At 38.2% G+C, this 22,346-nt stretch overlaps 1 protein-coding gene across 4 annotated transcripts in view; it reads left to right on the top strand.

The window, feature by feature from the left end:
* LRRC8B (leucine rich repeat containing 8 VRAC subunit B) overlaps nucleotides 1–22,346 on the top strand; it is a 113,581-nt gene that overhangs the window by 69,617 nt on the left and 21,618 nt on the right. For all 4 annotated transcript variants that reach the window (XM_077120346.1, XM_077120345.1, XM_077120343.1 and 1 more), the window contains 2 exons: nucleotides 8,320–8,421; nucleotides 11,504–13,668. In XM_077120346.1, coding sequence (XP_076976461.1) covers nucleotides 11,530–13,668 — 2,139 coding nt within the window. In that variant the 5' untranslated portion in view covers nucleotides 8,320–8,421; nucleotides 11,504–11,529. The remainder of the gene's footprint in view (nucleotides 1–8,319; nucleotides 8,422–11,503; nucleotides 13,669–22,346) is intronic.

Here is a 22,346-nt window from a genome sequence, read left to right as displayed (position 1 = left end):
CTCTTAATCTCTATTCTGGGCATCAAATTTGAATTGGCTTTTTCTCCAGATTTTTTATTCTTAAGACCTTATTGTGATTTGGAGATTATAAATGAGGAGAATTGGATTTTAGCCTTAGAACTCATCACTGTGTAAACTTGTCCATATTAATTCCTTTACTTAATTTCTCATGAGATTATACCAACCATTCAATTATCCTACTGGATTAATATGAAGGTAAATGTTTTATATCACATTTAAAAAAATTTTTTTTCAAAAAAAAACCAAAGGTACCATCTATATAATGTTTTTGAGATCTTTGGGGAAAGGCTATATATGGGATTGATTTATTATATACTTTTTTTGTCTTGCTTTTGAGGAAGCTAGAGCACTTTTCAAAATAAAAACTGTTATACAAATATGGACCAAGAGCTTTGTGTTTATTGTTTTTTTTTTTATTAATTAAAAAAAGAATTAACAAAACAATTAGAAATCATTCCAATCTACATGTACAATCAGTAATTCTTAATAACATCACATAGTTGCATATTCATCATTTCTTAGTACATTTGCATCAATTTAGAAAAAGAAATAAAAAGACAACAGAATAAGAATTAAAACAATAATAGAAAGAAAAAAAAACAAAAACAAAAAACCTATACCTCACATGCAGCTTCATTCAGTGTTTTAACATAATTGCATTACAACTGGGTAGTATTGTGCTGTCCATTTCTGAGTTTTTATATCCAGTCCCGTTGTACAGTCTGTATCCCTTCATCTCCAATTATCCCTTCTCTTTTTTTTTTTTTTAATTAACGGAAAAAAAAGAAATTAACCCAACATTTAGAGATCATACCATTCTACACATGCAATCATTAATTCTTAACATCATCACATAGATGCATGATCATCATTTCTTAGTACATTTGCATTGGTTTAGAAGAACTAGCAACATAACCGAAAAAGATATAGAATGTTAATATAGAGAAAAAAATAAAAGTAATAATAGTAAAATCAAAACAAAACAAAACAAAACAAAACAAAAACCTATAGCTCAGATGCAGCTTCATTCAGTGTTTTAACATGATTACTTTACAATTAGGTATTATTGTGCTGTCCATTTTTGAGTTTTTGTATCTAGTCCTGTTGCACAGTCTGTATCCCTTCAGCTTCAATTACCCATTGTCTTACCCTGTTTCTAACTCCTGCTGAACTCTGTTACCAATGACATATTTCAAGTTTATTCTCGAATGTCCGTTCACATCAGTGGGACCATACAGTATTTGTCCTTTAGTTTTTGGCTGGATTCACTCAGCATAATATTCTCTAGGTCCATCCATGTTATTACATGGTTCATAAGTTTATCTTGTCTTAAAGCTGCATAATATTCCATCGTATGTATATACCACAGTTTGTTTAGCCACTCTTCTGTTGATGGAGATTTTGGCTGTTTCCATCTCTTTGCAATTGTAAATAATGCTGCTATAAACATTGGTGTGCAAATGTCCGTTTGTGTCTTTGCCCTTAAGTCCTTTGAGTAGATACCTAGCAATGGTATTGCTGGGTCGTATGGCAATTCTATATTCAGCTTTTTGAGGAACCGCCAAACTGCCTTCCACAGTGGTTGCACCCTTTGACATTCCCACCAACAGTGGATAAGTGTGCCTCTTTCTCCGCATCCTCTCCAGCACTTGTCATTTTCTGTTTTGTTGATAATGGCCATTCTGGTGGGTGTGAGATGATATCTCATTGTGGTTTTGATTTGCATTTCTCTAATGGCCAGGGACATTGAGCATCTCTTCATGTGCCTCTTGGCCATCCGTATTTCCTCTTCTGAGAGGTGTCTGTTCAAGTCTTTTTCCCATTTTGTAATTGGGTTGGCTGTCTTTTTGTTGTTGAGATGAACAATCTCTTTATAAATTCTGGATACTAGACCTTTATCTGATATATCATTTCCAAATATTGTCTCCCATTGTGAAGGCTGTCTTTCTACTTTCTTGATGAAGTTCTTTGATGCACAAAAGTGTTTAATTTTGAGGAGTTCCCATTTATTTATTTCCTTCTTCAGTGCTCTTGCTTTAGGTTTAAGGTCCATAAAACCGCCTCCAGTTGTAAGATCCATAAGATATCTCCCAACATTTTCCTCTAACTGTTTTATGGTCTTAGACCTAATGTTTAGATCTTTGATCCATTTTGAGTTAACTTTTGTATAGGGTGTGAGAGATGGGTCTTCTTTCATTCTTTTGCATATGGATATCCAGTTCTCTAGGCACCATTTATTGAAGAGACTGCTCTGTCCCAGGTGAGTTGGCTTGACTGCCTTATCAAAGATCAAATGTCCATAGATGAGAGGGTCTATATCTGAGCACTCTATTCGATTCCATTGGTCGATATATCTATCTTTATGCCAATACCATGCTGTTTTGACCACTGTGGCTTCATAATATGCCTTAAAGTCAGGCAGCGTGAGACCTCCAGCTTCGTTTTTTTTCCTCAAGATGTTTTTAGCAATTCGGGGCACCCTGCCCTTCCAGATGAATTTGCTTATTGGTTTTTCTATTTCTGAAAAATAAGTTGTTGGGATTTTGATTGGTATTGCATTGAATCTGTAAATCAATTTAGGTAGGATTGACATCTTAACTATATTTAGTCTTCCAATCCATGAACACGGTATGCCCTTCCATCTATTTAGGTCTTCTGTGATTTCTTTTAGCAGTTTTTTGTAGTTTTCTTTATATAGGTTTTTTGTCTCTTTAGTTAAATTTATTCCTAGGTATTTTATTCTTTTAGTTGCAATTGTAAATGGGATTCGTTTCTTGATTTCCCCCTCAGCTTGTTCATTGCTAGTGTATAGAAATGCTACAGATTTTTGAATGTTGATCTTGTAACCTGCTACTTTGCTGTACTCATTTATTAGCTCTAGTAGTTTTGTTGTGGATTTTTCCGGGTTTTCGACGTATAGTATCATATCGTCTGCAAACAGTGATAGTTTTACTTCTTCCTTTCCAATTTTGATGCCTTGTATTTCTTTTTCTTGTCTAATTGCTCTGGCTAGAACCTCCAACACAATGTTGAATAATAGTGGTGATAGTGGACATCCTTGTCTTGTTCCTGATCTTAGGGGGAAAGTTTTCAATTTTTCCCCATTGAGGATGATATTAGCTGTGGGTTTTTCATATATTCCCTCTATCATTTTAAGGAAGTTCCTTGTATTCCTATCTTTTGAAGTGTTTTCAACAGGAAAGGATGTTGAATCTTGTCGAATGCCTTCTCTGCATCAATTGAGATGATCATGTGATTTTTCTGCTTTGATTTGTTGATATGGTGTATTACATTAATTGATTTTCTTATGTTGAACCATCCTTGCATACCTGGGATGAATCCTACTTGGTCATGATGTATAATTCTTTTAATGTGTTGTTGGATATGATTTGCTAGAATTTTATTGAGGATTTTTGCATCTGTATTCATTAGAGAGATCGGTCTGTAGTTTTCTTTTTTTGTAATATCTTTGCCTGGTTTTGGTATGAGGGTGATGTTGGCTTCATAGAATGAATTAGGTAGTTTTCCCTCCACTTCGATTTTTTTGAAGAGTTTGAAGAGAATTGGTACTAATTCTTTCTGAAACGTTTGGTAGAATTCACATGTGAAGCCATCTGGTCCTGGACTTTTCTTTTTAGGAAGCTTTTGAATGACTAATTCAATTTCTTTACTTGTGATTGGTTTGTTGAGGTCATCTATGTCTTCTTGAGTCAAAGTTGGTTGTTCATGTCTTTCCAGGAACCCGTCCATTTCCTCTAAATTGTTGTATTTATTAGCGTAAAGTTGTTCATAGTATCCTGTTATTACCTCCTTTATTTCTGTGAGGTCAGTAGTTATGTCTCCTCTTCCATTTCTGATCTTATTTATTTGCATCCTCTCTCTTCTTCTTTTTGTCAATCTTGATAGGGGCCCATCAATCTTATTGATTTTCTCATAGAACCAACTTCTGGCCTTATTGATTTTCTCTATTGTTTTCATGTTTTCAATTTCATTTATTTGTGCTCTAATCTTTGTTATTTCTTTCCTTTTGCTTGCTTTGGGGTTAGCTTGCTGTTCTTTCTCCAGTTCTTCCAAATGGATAGTTAATTCCTGAATTTTTGCCTTTTCTTCTTTTCTGATATAGGCATTTAGAGCAATAAATTTCCCTCTTAGCACTGCCTTTGCTGCATCCCATAAGTTTTGATATGTTGTGTTTTCATTTTCATTCACCTCGAGGTATTTGCTAATTTCTCTTGCAATTTCTTCTTTGACCCAGTCGTTGTTTAGGAGTGTGTTGTTGAGCCTCCATGTATTTGTGAATTTTCTGGCACTCTGCCTATTATTGATTTCCAACATCATTCCTTTATGGTCCGAGAAAGTGTTGTGTAAGATTTCAGTCTTTTTAAATTTGTTAAGACTTGCTTTGTGACCCAGCATATGGTCTATCTTTGAGAATGATCCATGAGCACTTGAGAAAAAGGTGTATTCTGCTGTTGTGGGATGTAATGTCCTATAAATGTCTATTAAGTCTAGTTCATTTATAGTAATATTCAGATTCTCTATTTCTTTGTTGATCCTCTGTCTAGATGTTCTGTCCCTTGATGAGAGTGGTGAGTTGAAGTCTCCAACTATTATGGTATATGAGTCTATTTCCCTTTTCAGTGTTTGCAGTATATTCCTCACGTATTTTGGGGCATTCTGATTCGGTGCGTAAATATTTATGATTGTTATGTCTTCTTGTTTAATTGTTCCTTTTATTAGTATATAGTGTCCTTCTTTGTCTCTTTTAACTGTTTTACATTTGAAGTCTAATTTGTTGGATATTAGTATAGCCACTCCTGCTCTTTTCTGGTTGTTATTTGCATGAAATATCTTTTCCCAACCTTTCACTTTCAACCTATGTTTATCTTTGGGTCTAAGATGTGTTTCCTGTAGACAGCATATAGAAGGATCCTGTTTTTTAATCCATTCTGCCAATCTATGTCTTTTGATTGGGGAATTCAGTCCATTGACATTTAGTGTTATTACTGTTTGGATAATATTTTCCTCTAACATTTTGCCTTTTGTATTATATATATCATATCTGATTTTCCTTCTTTCTACACTCTTTTCCATATCTCTCTCTTCTGTCTTTTTGTATCTGACTCTAGTGCTCCCTTTAGTATTTCTTGCAGAGCTGGTCTCTTGGTCACAAATTCTTTCAGTGACTTTTTGTCTGAGAATGTTTTAATTTCTCCCTCATTTTTGAAGGACAATTTTGCTGGATATAGGAGTCTTGGTTGGCAGTTTTTCTCTTTTAGTATTTTAAATATATCATCCCACTGTCTTCTAGCTTCCATGGTTTCTGCTGAGAAATCTACACAAAGTCTTATTGGGTTTCCCTTGTATGTAATGGATTGTTTTTCTCTTGCTGCTTTCAAGATCTTCTCTTTCTCTTTGACCTCTGACATTCTAACTAGTAAGTGTCTTGGAGAACGCCTATTTGGGTCTACTCTCTTTGGGGTGCGCTGCACTTCTTGGATCTGTAATTTTAGGTCTTTCATAAGAGTTGGGAAATTTTCAGTGATAATTTCTTCCATTAGTTTTTCTCCTCCTTTTCCCTTCTCTTCTCCTTCTGGGACACCCACAACACGTATATTTGTGCGGTTCATATTGTCCTTGAGTTCCCTGATACCCTGTTCAAATTTTTCCATTCTTTTCCGTGTAGTTTCTGTTTCTTTTTGGAATTCAGATGTTCCATCCTCCAAATCACTAATTCTATCTTCTGTCTCTTTAAATCTATCATTGTAGCTATCCATTATTTTTTCTATGTTTGCTACTTTATCCTTCACTTCCATAAGTTCTGCGATTTGTTTTTTCAGTTTTTCTATTTCTTCTTTATGTTCAGCCCATGTCCTCTTCATGTCCTCCCTCAATTTATCGATTTCATTTTTGAAGAGGTTTTCCATTTCTGTTCGTATATTCAGCATTAGTTGTCTCAGCTCTTGTGTCCCATTTGAGCTATTGGTTTGTTCCTTTGACTGAGCCATATTTTCAATCTTTTGAGCGTGGACAGTTATCTTCTGCTGCTGGCGTCTGGGCATTTATTCAGATTTCTCTTGGTGTTGGACCCAGTAAGGTTGTAATATTTTTCTGTGAAATCTCTGGGTTCTGTTTTTCTTATCCTGCCCAGTAGGTGGCGCTCGTGGCACACGTTTGTGTGAGGGTCCCACCAGTAAAAGGTGCTGTGGGACCTTAAACTTTGGAAAACTCTCGCCGTCCTGGGGGTTCGCTAGCCGAAGCGGCTTGAGCCGGCCCGGGGTCCGAACGCAGGGAGGGTTGCTGGTCACCGCAGCCAGGGAAAGAGCCCTTCCGAATTTCCTAGTCGGCCGTGGGCAACACGCGTGGCGTGAGGGCGCCAGCGGCAGCGGCCCGCCCGAGAGAGTGCACGTTCCCCGGGAGTCACGGGGTCACCGTTCTCCGCGGCCTGGGGGTTTCCGATCCAATTCTCTCAGTTGGTCCGGGGGCTGCACGTGGTGTGGGCGCCAGTCGCCTTGGTTTCAGGGGACCACCTCTCCAATTCTCCCAGCCGGCCCGGGAAGGGGGAAGGGAGTAACTCCGGCCGCTTGCCACCCCGCCCGGTAAGGCCCGCGCGCCTCGGCGATCTCACCCGAGCTGCTTCTCTCAGCCAACCAGCCGTTCCAGGATGGGGTACGCTGTCTTTTTTATCTCTGTTATGGCTTTGGGCGCTTTCTGTATCGTTTCTACTCCCCTAGTAGGTGTCCTGGAGAAGAAACTAAGATCCGCGCGTCTTACTAAGCCGCCATCTTACAGGAAGTCCTTATTGTTTTTATAGCAGACAGAAAAGCTGAAGTGCAGGGAGGCAGTATAATAACATGGGATAAAGCTTATTGATGGCCATTCAGGTTAAACGCTGACTTTCATCATATATGTGATACCTGGGACCAAAGATAATTTCATTCAGTGAGGGCTGGTGTAATTCAGTGGTTAGGTTTGCTTCATTTACTGATTTTATTTTTCTGTTCCATATTGTATGGATTTTTTTCTCACCAATAGAATAAAATTTTTTTGTATGCTGTATGGTGAGGGTCACATTTCATTCTTTTTCCATGTGAGTATCCCCTTATTGCAGCACCATTTGTTGAATTTTTGTTTGGTTGGGTTTTTTTGTTTGTTTGTTTGCTTTCTTGTTTGTTTGGGCAAGTGCATGGGCCAGGAATTGAACCCGGTCTCTCACATGGCAGGTGAGAATTCTACCGCTGAATAATACTTGTACCCCCAAGAATAATTTTTAATGAGTAAAAAGCACCATGTCAAACATTTTGCATGCATTGTTTCATTTAACTCCCAAAAGAATACAGTCCAAAGATATTTTATTGGATAATTTTAAAATATTTTCCAAAAGTCATGCCTAACTCTTTGATCTTTGAAATGACAAGGTCCCAAGTTTATTGCTAAAAAAAAAAATATCTTAAATACAATCTAAGATCAGGATTTTTGGCTAAATTTTGAGTACTTAATAAAGCAAAAGGATTATATCTTCAAAGCAAATGCAGAAACCTTCTCAGCAACTTTTTCAGTGGTTACATAGGCATCAAAAATAGAATTTTCACACCTGATTTCTAAAAAATTTAGTGTTTCAGATTTTTTCATCATTCAAGCTGATCAGTAGAGATGTAATTTAAACATCACAGATAATGGAAGTAGGCACTTAGAATGGTTTTTACTAACCTACAAAGTAAAAAACAAAAAGACAATATAAAGGCTGGCTCTATTTAATAATATAATTTAGGTCATTTCAGCATTACTTCTGAACTGTGTCTGAAAATGTGTATTAGCTTGTAAATTTTTCTAATGAAATTGATAGGCTAAATTTTAGGAGTGCTGAGGCATCTCATTTTGATTGATGCATAGTTTTAAATAAGGGTACAGAAATAACATGGTTTGACAGGCCATCTGATATATGCAAATAAGACCAGCTGTGTATAAGGACTGAATGAGAGAAATAAACATATGTTAGATTGCCTGAAAAAAGTTGAGTGTTTATCTAAGTCTTGTTGATACAGGGCTTTGAAATATGTTGTGTCTAAATTTCTGGAAAAGCTTCTCTGTAATCAAAAGAAAGTGAATATGGTCTGATGTTGTGGGCAGTGCCCTCTATATGCACCTATGTCAGAATGTGCCCCAGTATGAAAAGTGAACTTAACAATCCAGATGTTTCCCAGATTAATGTGTTATGATGGAAAAGGTCTCTGAAGACATTATCTCCATTTTTTTTAATGACTATAGCTATTTCAGGATATCTGTCCTTTCTCATAGAATGAAGACATACACAGAGATGGTGTTTCTAAGAAATTTCAAAAGGTGTAGACCTCCTGATTGAAGCACAGTTGACTACCTTGATTCTTAATTTCCATTATAGTAAGTATAACTGTTTAATATACATTATTTTGGTCAATGCTGACTTGTATTCCTTGTAGAATAAATATTCTCTCTATGTCGTGATAAACAGCATTGTTAGAGCTATTTATGTTTTTTCTTCCCCAATTTCAGTTGCATCTCTTAAATGAATTTAACTTTGGGGAACTTTGAGAGGACAAATAAACCAGAATCTTAGAGTTGGAAAAACCTTTAGAGATGATCTGGTCTGTTCTCCTCCATTGCAAGATCCCTGACATGTGGGATTAACCATTTTTCACAAAGACCTTGCTAGGAACACAGGGATTAACCATTTCACAAAGCTGCCAGTTCCATGGACATTCCACCACAGATTGAACCAGAATGGTTTTCTGAAACTTCTCCCCATCTGGTTCTGCCTATAGAATGGATATACTTGTTCTAAATCCGTGAAGAAGTTATCTAAAAATGTGAAGATAAATTCTCAGGTTTCCCTAATTTTCTTTTATCTTGGCTGAACATCATCAACTACCTATGTTCCTCTGTAGGAAATGGTTTGTAGACAAGTTGCTCCTGATTATTTTATTGATCATTTACTCTTTAACCTATAACTGAGCATTAGGTTCAAGGTGGTATCTCAGGCACAGAAGTACCATTGCTCCTTTATCTGGGTCCCACTATTAATATTACAGCCAAAAGTTTCCATCACTATGTTGGCATAATAACTGTCACTTGATAAACTCAAAGTATATGTGACAACTAAATCCCTCGGTATTTTTCACATGTTCTTCCATCCAGCTGTGTTTTCTCTCATAACCCTTCTCATCATGTCTTAGAGTGTTTGGGGGATCTAAATCCAAGACTTTCCATTTGTCTTACATTTGTCTTGCCTTGATACACAACCTGGGCAATTCTGAGTTAACTGCAGTGGGGTAACACAGAATGAAAGGAATTGAGACTTAGAAGCCAATAGACTGATCTAGCATAAGGAAGGGAAGCCTTGGAGAGGTATATAAACACGCTACAGCTTCTGTGAGGAAGGTGAATCCTTATGTGATGTGATTCCCAGAGGAGAAAGCAGCCAGAGAGTTGTGCCTCAGTCCAGCAGCTAAAGTCTGGGATCATGGGATGCCCTACCAGGTAGGAGAGCATCAGTGTGCAGGTCCAGGGTCAGAAGGTCCAGAAATCTGTTGAAGCAGGCCAGCGAAACAGAAGATGCCCACTAACAGAGAGCACTGGCTCTGTAATGGGCTTTCAGGGTTCAGACCAGGACCCCAGTCCTAGAAGGAAGACTCATTTGAACAAAGGCCTCCTGTGGGATCTCCACAAGTACTGGCATAGAGAGAAAGTCAGGCCCAGGAAAGATGATACTACTTCAGACTCAAGAAAGTCCGGGAAAGCCCTTGGGCATGAAGTTGGAGCTCAGCCATCTGCAAAGAGTGACTTTGCTACCATGATTTTACTTCTCCTTTTTTTTTAATTTCAGGAAATTATTTTATCTACTATTACTATAGCTGCCTATAGTTTCGTTTTTTATCATTTTTAATTGTTGTAAAATATAATATATATGTATATATATACACAAAAAAAGAAAAAAGCAATAATTTTCAAAGCACACGTCAACAGGCAGCTACAGAGCAGGTCCCAGAGTTTGTCATGATACTTTTTTTTTTTTTTTTTTTTTTACCAGAAAGAGCCCTTCATCAGATTCTTCTTCATATTTCTCATAGATATGTGATACTGCTTAACCTTCAGTCTTTCTGCCTTTTCCTACCTATTAGATTTTCTGTTAGGCTGAATAAGATTCCATAGGATTTTAACTTTATAATTTGTTTCTTTTCTTTCTATGAGAAATATTTTAATTGAATTAGTTTCATAATTCACTTATTTTTAAATTAGTTACTTTTGTGGGAATATGGTTCTTAAAGGTCAATTAAAAAGACACTCAGGAATAGGACTTTAATGGCTTAAAAACAGGGAGGCAGTAACCTTCACTAAGTACTCCAGTGAGCGTTTTGTGTAATCTTAGAATTTGATCTTGCAAACTTCAATAGCTGTTCTTTACTTTGGGAGAAGTCATTATAAAACGTGGGGTAGCGCTCACGTTACAAATATCCAGATTCTTCATAAGATCTACAGTTCCCTTTACCTGTCTTACTCGTGCCATCTTGTAGGTGGCCTGGATTTTACTAACTAGTCATTTTTTTAATGATTGATTTATATAATGCTGAACATGGAGAGAAATTCCCAGAAGAATTGTTTAAATACTTTCCAAGATGGAACTGCATAGTCTATCTATTTATTCTGAAGGCAGAAAAAGAATTAATGATAGAGTATGCCCTTAATCATTTACATTACTCATACGTTAGTTACTAATACATCAACATTAAACACGAGAGTCCCCATGGTAGAGCGTTCTGAGTTTTTCTTCTCCATCCCTTTTTTAGTCTTTACTGCTTCCCAAATTTCACATACTCTAAATTGGACATGTACTGAGATTACAAAGAGCATGAGAGAAAAGGAGATAATGCATTAGATGACATTTTGATTTGAGTATAGGATCAGATCCCTCTAAGTTTAAGCCATAATTTTATGAGGCGATGCTTGCTCAAAAGAGATTCCTGCATGATTCATGCATTCGTAGGCTATAACCAGTGCTCCAGACATGAGGGTGGATGTGGGAAAGAACTTATTCAGACCTTCTGGAGGACTTTAAAATGCTGCTGATAGAAATTAGTAGTGTGAGAACAAGTTTTCCCAATGTAATTGAAGAAAAACTGGCTCCTAGTTTTTAGTAGGCCAGCATGGAGTGGAGAGCCAGGAGGCAACTAGACAGTTTCCTCGAGTTCTGCCCACCACACCCTTAAAGATTCAGTCTAGCTATCACCTAATGGTTGTCCCTCTGAAAGACTTTTCTGTGCAGATTTGGGATGGCCTAAGGTTTCAGTTGAACCCAGAAGGCTTAGGTGTCCCTTAATCATCCCTCTCTGCGAGGTTTTGTCCCCTGAGCTAAACCCTGCTTGAGTAGGTGTTGTATGTACAAGCATCACGGTTATTTATTTTGGATGTTTGCTTCAGTGACTTTTCTTTTATTTTCCTCTTCTAGTTTCTGTACTCCTACAAGTGAAAGTCATGATTACACTAACAGAGCTAAAATGCTTAGCAGATGCCCAGTCATCTTATCACATCCTAAAGCCGTGGTGGGACGTCTTCTGGTATTACATTACTCTGGTCATGCTGCTGGTGGCCGTGCTGGCCGGAGCCCTCCAGCTTACACAGAGCAGGGTTTTGTGCTGTCTTCCATGTAAGGTGGAGTTCGACCGTCACTGTGCTGTGCCTTGGGACATCCTGAAAGCCAGTGTGAACATGTCCTCTGACCCTGGGACACTGCTCCCACTCCCCCTCAGAATCCAGAACGACCTCCACCGGCAGCAGTACTCCTACATCGACGCCGTCTGTTACGAGAAGCAGCTCCATTGGTTTGCTAAGTTTTTCCCTTACCTGGTGCTCTTGCACACGCTCATCTTCGCAGCCTGCAGCAACTTTTGGCTCCACTACCCCAATACCAGTTCCAGGCTCGAGCATTTTGTGGCCATTCTTCACAAGTGCTTTGATTCTCCGTGGACCACCCGTGCCCTGTCTGAAACCGTGGCCGAACAATCCGGAAGGACTCTGACACTCTCCAAGTCCAAGGTTTTGCTCTCATCCTCAGGGTGTTCAGCCGACATTGATTCTAGCAAGCAGTCATTGCCCTACCCACAGCCGGGCTTGGAAGCAGCTGGCATAGAAAGCTCCACTTCCAGTGTCCTGGACAAAAAAGAAGGAGAACAGGCTAAAGCCATCTTTGAAAAAGTGAAGAGATTCCGCATGCATGTGGAACAGAAGGACATCATTTATAGAGTCTACCTGAAACAGATAATAGTCAAAGTCATTTTGTTTGTCCTCATCATAACTTATGTCCCATATTTTTTAAGCTATATCAGTCTCGAAATTGACTGTTCTGTGGATGTGCAGGCTTTTACAGGATATAAGCGCTACCAGTGTGTCTACTCCTTGGCAGAAATATTTAGGGTCCTGGCTTCATTTTATGTCATTTTGGTCATACTTTATGGTCTCACCTCCTCCTACAGCTTGTGGTGGATGCTGAGGAGTTCCCTGAAACAATACTCCTTTGAAGCACTAAGGGAAAAAAGCAACTACAGTGATATCCCAGATGTCAAGAATGACTTTGCCTTCATCCTACACTTAGCTGACCAGTACGATCCTCTTTATTCTAAACGCTTTTCCATCTTCCTGTCAGAGGTCAGTGAGAACAAATTGAAACAGATCAACCTTAATAACGAATGGACGGTTGAGAAACTGAAAAGTAAGCTTGTGAAGAATTCCCAGGACAAGATAGAACTGCATCTTTTCATGCTAAATGGTCTTCCAGACAATGTCTTTGAGCTAACTGAAATTGAAGTGCTAAGCCTGGAGCTTATCCCGGAGATCAAGCTGCCCGCCACCATCTCCCAGCTGGTCAACCTCAAGGAGCTTCACGTGTACCACTCCTCTCTGGTGGTAGACCACCCTGCACTGGCCTTCCTAGAGGAGAATTTAAAAATCCTACGCCTGAAATTTACTGAAATGGGCAAAATCCCACGCTGGTTATTTCACCTGAAGAATCTCAAGGAACTTTATCTGTCGGGTTGTGTTCTGCCTGAGCAGCTAAGCACCATGCAGCTGGAGGGTTTTCAGGACTTAAAAAACCTGAGAACCCTCTACCTGAAGAGCAGCCTCTCCCGGATCCCACAGGTTATTACAGATCTCCTTCCTTCACTGCAGAAGTTGTCCCTTGATAACGAGGGAAGCAAACTGGTTGTGTTGAACAACTTGAAAAAGATGGTCAATCTGAAAAGCCTAGAACTGATCAGCTGTGACCTAGAACGCATTCCACATTCCATTTTCAGCTTGAACAATTTGCATGAATTAGACCTAAAAGAAAATAACCTTAAAACTGTGGAAGAGATCATTAGCTTTCAGCATCTCCAGAATCTTTCCTCCTTGAAGTTGTGGCATAATAACATTGCTTATATTCCTGCACAGATCGGGGCATTATCTAACCTGGAGCAGCTCTCTTTGGACCATAATAATATTGAAAATCTACCCCTGCAGCTTTTCCTATGCACCAAACTATATTATTTGGATCTAAGCTATAACCACCTGACCTTCATTCCAGAAGAAATCCAGTATCTAAGTAACTTGCAGTATTTTGCCGTGACCAACAACAACGTAAGTAAATCCATTTTTTACCTTCATTCAACAAATCTTGTGAGCATCTGCTGTTGTATTTTCCAGTGTATAATGTAGGAAAAGAAAATGGACTTGAAGTCATACTAAGGGTCCTCTGAGCCCGGCCCTAGACATGTGATCTTGGACAAATTACCAAAACACTGACCTTCAGTTTTTAATCTAACTTACAAGTTGTCATGGAGATTTTATGAAAAAATATATAAAGCATTTGGCACAGTTCCTGACACATAGTGGTTGCTCAGCAAATGTTCATTCTCTTTATTCTCTTCCCCTATTTTCTGCACAGAATCACAGCTGAAGTATTTTAAGCAAATTAGTTATGGGTGAGCTTATGTTTTTATTTTGGAAAGCCCGTAAGTACTTAGAAAGTTTGATAAAACTTTTCAGTTTTCCAAATTTGCCATAGGAGAATAACTTTTTGTTAAAAATACTGACATCATGAATTATTCATAAATCTTTTTTTACGGGATGCGGTGAGAAAAATTTGAAATCTACATGCATGTCTAGAAAGACAATTCAAATGAAAGGTCTGGTTCTGTAATGCAACACTAGGGCTTCTTGGAAGCTTTTTCTAGCATCTATGCTTGAAAATGAACCATAATTTGCAACAATAAAGCCAAGTTAAGAAAAACTTCACTGAAACAAGAAAAAATAAATGAGTAGTTTCTTAGGTTAAAATGTAAAGGGAGAGGAAGAAGAAAAGAAAAATTTATGCTAATCTAAAAGGCAAAAAGAGAGTAAGGGTGATGTCCATATGGGGGGAAAAGTGAGAAATCAGATCTGCCAGGAGATGAAACTGAGCTTCCTCTGGCTGGAAATGGACACTGTTATTTTCTTCTACAACACTCAAAAATGTATTATCTCCTAAACTTTTTATAATTTGTGCTTCATGCTAATTATAGCTATGGGCATGGTGTTGGCTAATGAAAATTAATCACCAGACATTATTTTGGGAAACCATGGGTTGTTGGAGAAATACCAGAAAATTGGGGGATGAATATCTCACAGAATTCATCCTGCTTTTTTAGTACTCCAGGCTTTTACTCAAATGTGAAAGGAACGAACCTATTCTAAGATATATGTTAATTCTTCAGGTTGTAACGGATTATGAGGTTTTAAAACTATTTTAGGATTGATATAGACAAGCAATAGTTTTTAAGCTTTAACATACATCATAATTACCTGACAGATTTGTTAAGACACAAATTGTTGGATACACCCCTGTGGTTTCTGAGTCAGAAGGTCTGGAGGGAGGCCTGAGGATTTCCATTTTCAAGACCTCAGGTGAAGTTGATGATGATGGTCTGGTAACTACATTCTGAAAACCAGTGGTCTGGAGTATTATTATTAGTGCCACCTAGTTAGCCAGTTGATTAATATTAATATTTTGGTCAATTTTCTTCATTGTTAAATCTATAATAAAATTTAGATTTTTTGGAAAGACATGGATTCCGATAGATTGTTATTCAGTCATTAAATGAATATTTTGAAAGTCATAGGTGATTACATTGTTAGCTGGCCATGCATTTTAAAATATATGAGCAGATTAATGTTTTGGCTAGGCTGATGTAATGAAACCCTAAGACCAAAGTCTTAGGTATTTCTGACACCAAGCTTATTGACTGGATTTCTATGTTTGAAAGAGTGATTGTAAGTATCAGACATATCCTTTGTTGAACAAGTGGGATCTTGATTAAGGGAGAATACTTTGTACCACATGAAAAGTCTTATATTGAAGGTACTTTATAGTCAAAATGGAATACTATCTTTGGGTCATCTCAGAAGTCTGATAAATCAGCAGTTGTAGAGCATACTCAGAGACATAACAATGAATATAAAGCTTTCGAATGGATGAGGAATATTCTTTCCAGAACTTTGAGTCTTAGAAGCACTGAAAAGAGAATTAGGTTGTGCAGAAACTGGTATTTGCTCAGAAAACAGTGCCCAGAGAGATGAAAAGACCTGAATCATTCCTTTCTGATGGAATAGTTTAGCTAAAGTTGGGAAGAATTAGAGGTAGAGAACAGACTACAAGTTGGGTTCTCAAAAATTCGAAAGACCTACATGGCGAAGAGCACTTGTTGTGAGTAGCCACAGTGTTCAAAGTAGGACAAGAAGAAGATTTCTCATCTTTGCAAGGATTGACTGAACATTTGAGGAGGAAAGAGAAGTGATTTTCTTAATACAAGTTTCCAGACATAGATTACCAACCGCTTGGTGGGAATGCTGTTAAGGGAAGTTGGGTACCCATGTTTTATGGGGATTTAACTAATTTCACGATGCCTTTAACCTCCAGATTCTCATAATTCTGTGAAGTTGACAAAATCATTTATAAAATGATTTTTATAACTAAAGTCATATAACTTAATTTTTATAAATAAAGTCAAACTGGAAGCAAATATTTAGATATGCCTATACTCAAAAATGAGATTTGATTAACCCCTTTGAATGACAGTTGGTAAATATTACTGAAAGAAGACTTTTGTTCTAAAATTTGGGCAGTATGTTAAGTTTGTGGTTGCAGGCAACAAATGTTAACTATGGAGTTAAGCAGAAAAGGTATTTATCTAAAGCACAGCATAAGACAAATGTCAGTGAGGACTACAGCCATAATTGTAGCATAAAAGCAAAATAAGGATAATACCCTACCACCAACCATACAAGCAGTTGGCACCAGCAGGAGATATCAGTGCTGCCCCTGAAAACTTCATATTGCTACTATTGAGGCCTTGCCATTCCACAAAACAGATTTTTGCATAGTTTCTGCTTCTTTGTGACATGATTTAGTATCTAAGTCTGAGCACCTGATTGAATGCCATGCTCTCGCTAAAAGGTAGCCAGAACACAAGAACCTGGTGGTGTTAGTTTCTCTAGTGGGTAGTGGCTTTGCCTCCTACCAGGAGTCATAGGTAGGGAATTCCCTAAATATAGAAAGATGCTGAGCATTCCCCACCCACCCACTAAATGATAGAGAAGGCACTCCCAAGTTTCTTCCACAAGCCATTAAAATAAAAGTATTACAAAAAACATTAAACTTTTCTTTTTATCACGATTTTTGCTGCAGAATTCCTCAGAACCTTGAATATGCACTGTGCTTCTCTAAGAGGGAGAGTAGGTATTCAGGGTTTGCTCAAAGTATTTGCTCAAGACACCCTTTTCCAAAGTCACTTTTGGGAAGAGTGTTGTACAGAACACACCCTGAGAACACCGTCTTAGGGAAATGTAAAAACATAGAGTTTATGCACAGAGGATTGCAAATTGACATGCCCAGATAGAAGAGATGAGAGCATTTAGGCAGGTTGGAGTGGGCCTTGAGGTCTGCCAGTCAAGTTCAAGTTTGATTCATTGAGCAGTAGTGGGTGGGAAGAGACTTGAGCTTGAAAGTGCTAGTTACCCTGAACTGGTGCCTTCAATAGATGCCTTGACTGTAGTGCATAAAGTTGTTGGGAGAAGACAGCCAAGAGCCAAAACCCCATAAAAAGCTCTAACAAGTTATCATTTAGAAGTAAAAATGCCGATAATCGGAAAAGACAAGGACTCATATCTGAAAGGAACACTATGGATCATCTCATCCAGGGGTCAGCAAACTATATAGCCTGTGGGCCAAATCTTTCCATATCCTGTTTTTTGTTTTGTTTCTTCTTTACAGCATACAAACTAAGAATGATGTTTATATTTTTAAGTAGTTGGGGAAAAATCAAAAGATTATTTCACAATGTGAAAATTATATGAAATTCAAATTTCAGCATCCCTAAATAAATTCCATTCTTTCCATTAGTAGACCTGCATTACCAAAAAAGTACTCAATTATTATTATATTTTTTAATGTCACCACTTAAAACCATGTAGAACTTTTTTCTCTCTTGTTATATAAGTACTTAGAAAATGTCTTCAATTTTGCCTTTTGCACCACAGAGCCTAAAATAGCTACTATCCTGGCCCTTTAGAAAAAAACTGCTGACTCCTGGTCTAGTTGAATATTCTCATTTTACCTATGCTGAAACTGAGGTAGAGTGACTTGCCTGAGGTCTGACAGTTTCTTAGTAGTGGAGCTAGAATTGAGCCCAAGTTCTCCAAACCTACTTTGGTACTTTTTCTACTGGGTTCGAGTGATGATACATGAGATACAGCAATATGCATGAATGAGTATGGAAGGTGGGAGAGTGTATTAGTTAGAGTTCTGTAGAAACACAGAATCAAACACAGAACACTCGCAAATATAAAATTTATACAAGTGTCTCACATGACCGCGGGAACACAGAGTACAAAATCCTCAGGACAGGCTGTGAAGCCAACGATTCCAATGGAGGGTCTGGACCAACTCCACAGGAGAGGCTCGCCAACCCAAGCAGGAAGAGCCTGTCTCTTCTGAATCTTCCTTAAAAGGCTTTCAGTGATTAGATTAAGTATCACTCATTGCAGAAGACACTCCCATTGGCTGATTACAAATGGAATTAGCTGTGGATACAGCTGACATGATCATGATTTAACTCTATGAAATGTCCTCATTGCAACAGACAGGCCACCTCTTGCCCAACCAGACAAACAGGTACCACCACTTGGCCAAGTTGGCACATGAACCTGACCATGACAGAGAGTAAAGGCAGCATTCATGGTGATCCCAGTGCCAAAGGGTAAGTGGGATAATAGTGTTATTGATTGTTAGAGAAACACAAAATATGATGGGGCGGGGGAAGGATTTAACTATCTTCACTCAGATATTACAAACCACTGCATTTTTACACCTAGGTATTCACAAATTCACATTTGTACCTTCAATACATTTCTTATATTAACTCCAGGACTTCTTGCCAGAAAATGAAGAAATTCCTTCTGAACAATCACTAGTGGGACAGCACTTGTTGTTTGTCATCACTACTTAGAAATGAAATACTCATCCCTATTTCTTAAAATGACTGGAATTTGTGGATTTGGTGTACATCACTGGCCAGGAAAAAAAAAAATTGAGAAGGACTCTTAAGTAAGGTCCCAGCCTCTGGGAAACAGTATATCATGTAATTATTAAGGTCTGCCATAGATATAGGAGAACCGTCCTGGTTCTGGGGCCTCTAATCCATTTTGCTGGTTGCCAGGGAATTCTCGGGTTTGGAGTGATAATGTAGCTGTTAGGATTTTTTTGTTTTGTTTTTTTGTTTTGTTTTGCCTTGTCTTAATTAAATTATTGTGGTGGTGTTTTATATATATACTTTCATGTATACAATTTAGTAATATCAGTTATGTATACAATATTGTGCCACCATCAACACCATCCATTACCAAAACTTTTTTGTCACCCCAAACAGAAATTCTTTACCCAATAAGCAATGACCCCCACCCCTAATAACCTGGGATCTACTTTTTGTCTCTGAATTTTCTTATTCTAGGCATTCCGTGTAAGTGAAATCATACAATATTTGTCCTTTTTGTGTTTGACTTATTTCATGCAACATGATATTTTCAAGTTCATCCATGTTGTAGCATATATCAGAACTTCATTCCTTTTTACGGCTGAATTATATTCCACTCTATGTATTTCATTTTATTTATCTGTTCATCTGTTGATAGACACTTGAGTTGCTTCCACCTGTTGTGAACATCTATTGTAAACAATGCTTCTGTGAACTTTGGTATACAAATATCTGTCAAGTCCCTGTTTTCAGTTCTTTTGAGTATATACCTAGACGTGGAATTGCTGGATCATATGGTAATTCTATATTTTTGCTTTCATTCTGAGCAACTGCCAAACTTTTTTCCACAAGAATTGTTACCATTTTGCATTCTCACCCACAGGGCATGAGCGTTCCTTTTTCTCCACATCCTTGGCAACACTTATTTTCCATTTTTGTAATGAGACATCGTGGTATAAATATAGCCATTAGTTTTTTCATAGTAACCATTCTGTTTAGGAACTTTATCATTTCCATAATAGGTCTGTAAATATTTCTTTTAATTTCTGAAAATTGATGGTCCGTTAGAATAATTCATTTTCTCTCTGGCTCATATATTGTGCAGTCTAAGAAAGAACATGCTAAATGAATTAAGTATAAATAAATGCTATCTAGACATTTTTATAAAATTTACTGGCCCCGGCAAAATGTGTTTACTATTCCGGTAAGCTTTGAGGCAAACTATTTTTTATAGTTATAAGTTGATTTTTCTAGATAAATTTGCAGAGTTGATGGAAAGTCTTGAGTCTCTAACAAAGCACCCAAGCCTCTTTTAGGAAAATTGAATTAGAACAGGAGAACTAAGACCTCTGTCAAGAGCTCCAGGCAACACTGAGAGATAGCCCTGAGACAGACTCTTAGTTCTTGGAAAGCATTACCAGTATCTTCCATCCTTGATTCATTTTCATTTCATGGAAGCAACATTGAAGGGTTTTATAGCCTTGGCCTGAGGGGTTAGCCCCAGAGGCTCACTCCCAGTGCCTTTTGAAATCCCCACTCCTGTACTGGGAGCTGAGAAGTCACTAAAATCACAAATTCAGAGATTTGAAAGGAGATTGGTGAGAACATGGTACAGGAATGTCATCAGGGTATTCACTCAATAGGAAATTAGTCCAGTTTAGGCAAGGTGCTTGCAGTGAATCTGGAAATTGACTAAAGAAGAAAGAGGTGTGACTCACCGATGCTCAAGTTAGGATATTCTTCTTCATACCATTATTTAATTCTTTATTCATTATTTCTTTATTTCATTACTGTTTCTCTCTCTCATTCAACCACTGATTCTCAACTGGAGGTGACCCCCCCAAGGGACATTTGTCAATGTCTAGAGACATTTCTGGTTGTCACAGGTGGGTGTGGGGATGGCAGTGGGGGGTGCCACCTGTATCTAGTGGGTAGAGGCCAAAGGTGCTGTTAAACATCCTGCAATGCACAAGGCAGTCCCCCCAAAACAAGAATTATCCAGCTCAAAATGTCAACAGTACCAAGGTTGAGAAACCCTGCCTTAGAGGTCCTTGAAGGCCTATCTGACTTACTCAGCACTTTATCTTCAGCACCTAGCTGGAAGCGTGGCACATAAGAAGATGCTTTACACATGTTTACACAAATGCAAATGAGCCAAGTATCCCTCCTTTCAGCTATTTTGTCTAAATCTTTGCTTGGGCACCAGCAGGCACTCTCAGCTCTGAGTACGTGGCACAAGACTGATGTTTTCCTCTACTTGTGTATCACTGACCCTACTTATGAGCTACAGATGTCTCTGCCTGGAAAAGATTGGTTTAGAAGGGGGGTTACATTTCCTCTTTCTCTCATCTCTTTGCCCCATCTCTCCCTTTGCCTCATTTATTGAAATCTACATATGTAAGGTATTTGCATTTTAGAAAAGGGAATGAAGTAAATCATTTTTTCCTCTGCTTATACTAGTATTTTGGTATGCAGTGATGCAATGAAATCTACACATTTATAGAGACGGGGCCAGGAGACATCTATGCAACTATGAACCAATGTAGGCTCCTTGGTTCACGAAGTGGTCTGGTTAGCAGCAATGAAAGAAGGACTTGAGCTACCTCTGCTGGGAGATGAGTTTCCAGGGCCATCTAGATTGGTCTCTCCTCAAAAGGATAAGACATTTCTTATATGAATAGCAACAAAAAAGGTCAGATTACACTAAAATTGCTCATTAAGTTGGAAACTCCCCTTTCCCCCATCACCCCCACACATACTCAGGGCTGGATATCCTTGGAAATAAATTTAATGATCACTTTTGCTGGCATTTAATATTTTTTGTTGCTGTTTATATAAGGAATGTTTTATCCTTTTGAGGGGAGACGAATCTGGATGGCCCTGAAAACTCATCTCCCAGCAGAGAGGTAGCTCAGGGGACTGAGTTAGCCTGAAACAGGCTGAGCTCAAGTCCCTCTTTCATTGCTGTTGCTAACCAGACCACTTCCTAAACCAAGGAGCCTACATTGTTTCGTAGTTGCATAGATGTCTTCTGGTCTCCTGTCTCTATAAATATGTAGATTATTATCAGTCCGGATGCTTTTCTCAGGGAGCATTTGCCATGATGCACGCATTCCAGTTGTCTGCTCCAACTGTACCTCTGATTCAGGTGAGGAGAGTTCGGGGTTGTTCATGCTTGGCTCCTTCTCTGAAGATCCTTCCCCAGTAAGCTTCATTTTGTATTTGCATGTGTGGCTCCCTTAGAAATCCATATATACGCCACCCACCATAGAGAAGAGCAGTTCAGTCCAGTAGCTCTAGGGATTGATCTAATTGCAGGCTGTTTATCTTACTTAAAAAGTTATTTCTCTTTGTTATATGAATTCTTTAATATAAACCCTGCCAGAGAGCAGGAATAAGGTATTGTGTGTATAGGGGAGTAGAGTGTACGTGTATATATTGTCGTATCTTGTCTCGACTAATGTAAATTTGCCTTTGTGTTGTTTTAGAATAGAGTTTTCAGTCTATACTGGGAAACACGGTAAGAAATAGCCTGCTTGTCTGTTCTCAGGTTGTGTTTGAGGATGTTGCTCATTACATTACACAGTGAATATTTATGAGGACCCTGGAGAGTAATTTATTTCTGATCTAAGACTTGGGAATTACTCTGATTCTCCTGAGTTACTCGTTTGTTTTTTCATTTTAGGGACAATGATTATGTAACTGATTGGGTTTTCTTTAAGAACCCCTTGTTAGGGAGGGTAAGGGATA

The sequence above is a fragment of the Tamandua tetradactyla genome, chromosome 11 (assembly GCF_023851605.1).
Source record: "Tamandua tetradactyla isolate mTamTet1 chromosome 11, mTamTet1.pri, whole genome shotgun sequence".
NCBI classification, from domain to species: Eukaryota; Metazoa; Chordata; class Mammalia; order Pilosa; family Myrmecophagidae; genus Tamandua; species Tamandua tetradactyla.
This window is presented reverse-complemented; position numbering and strand designations above follow the sequence as displayed.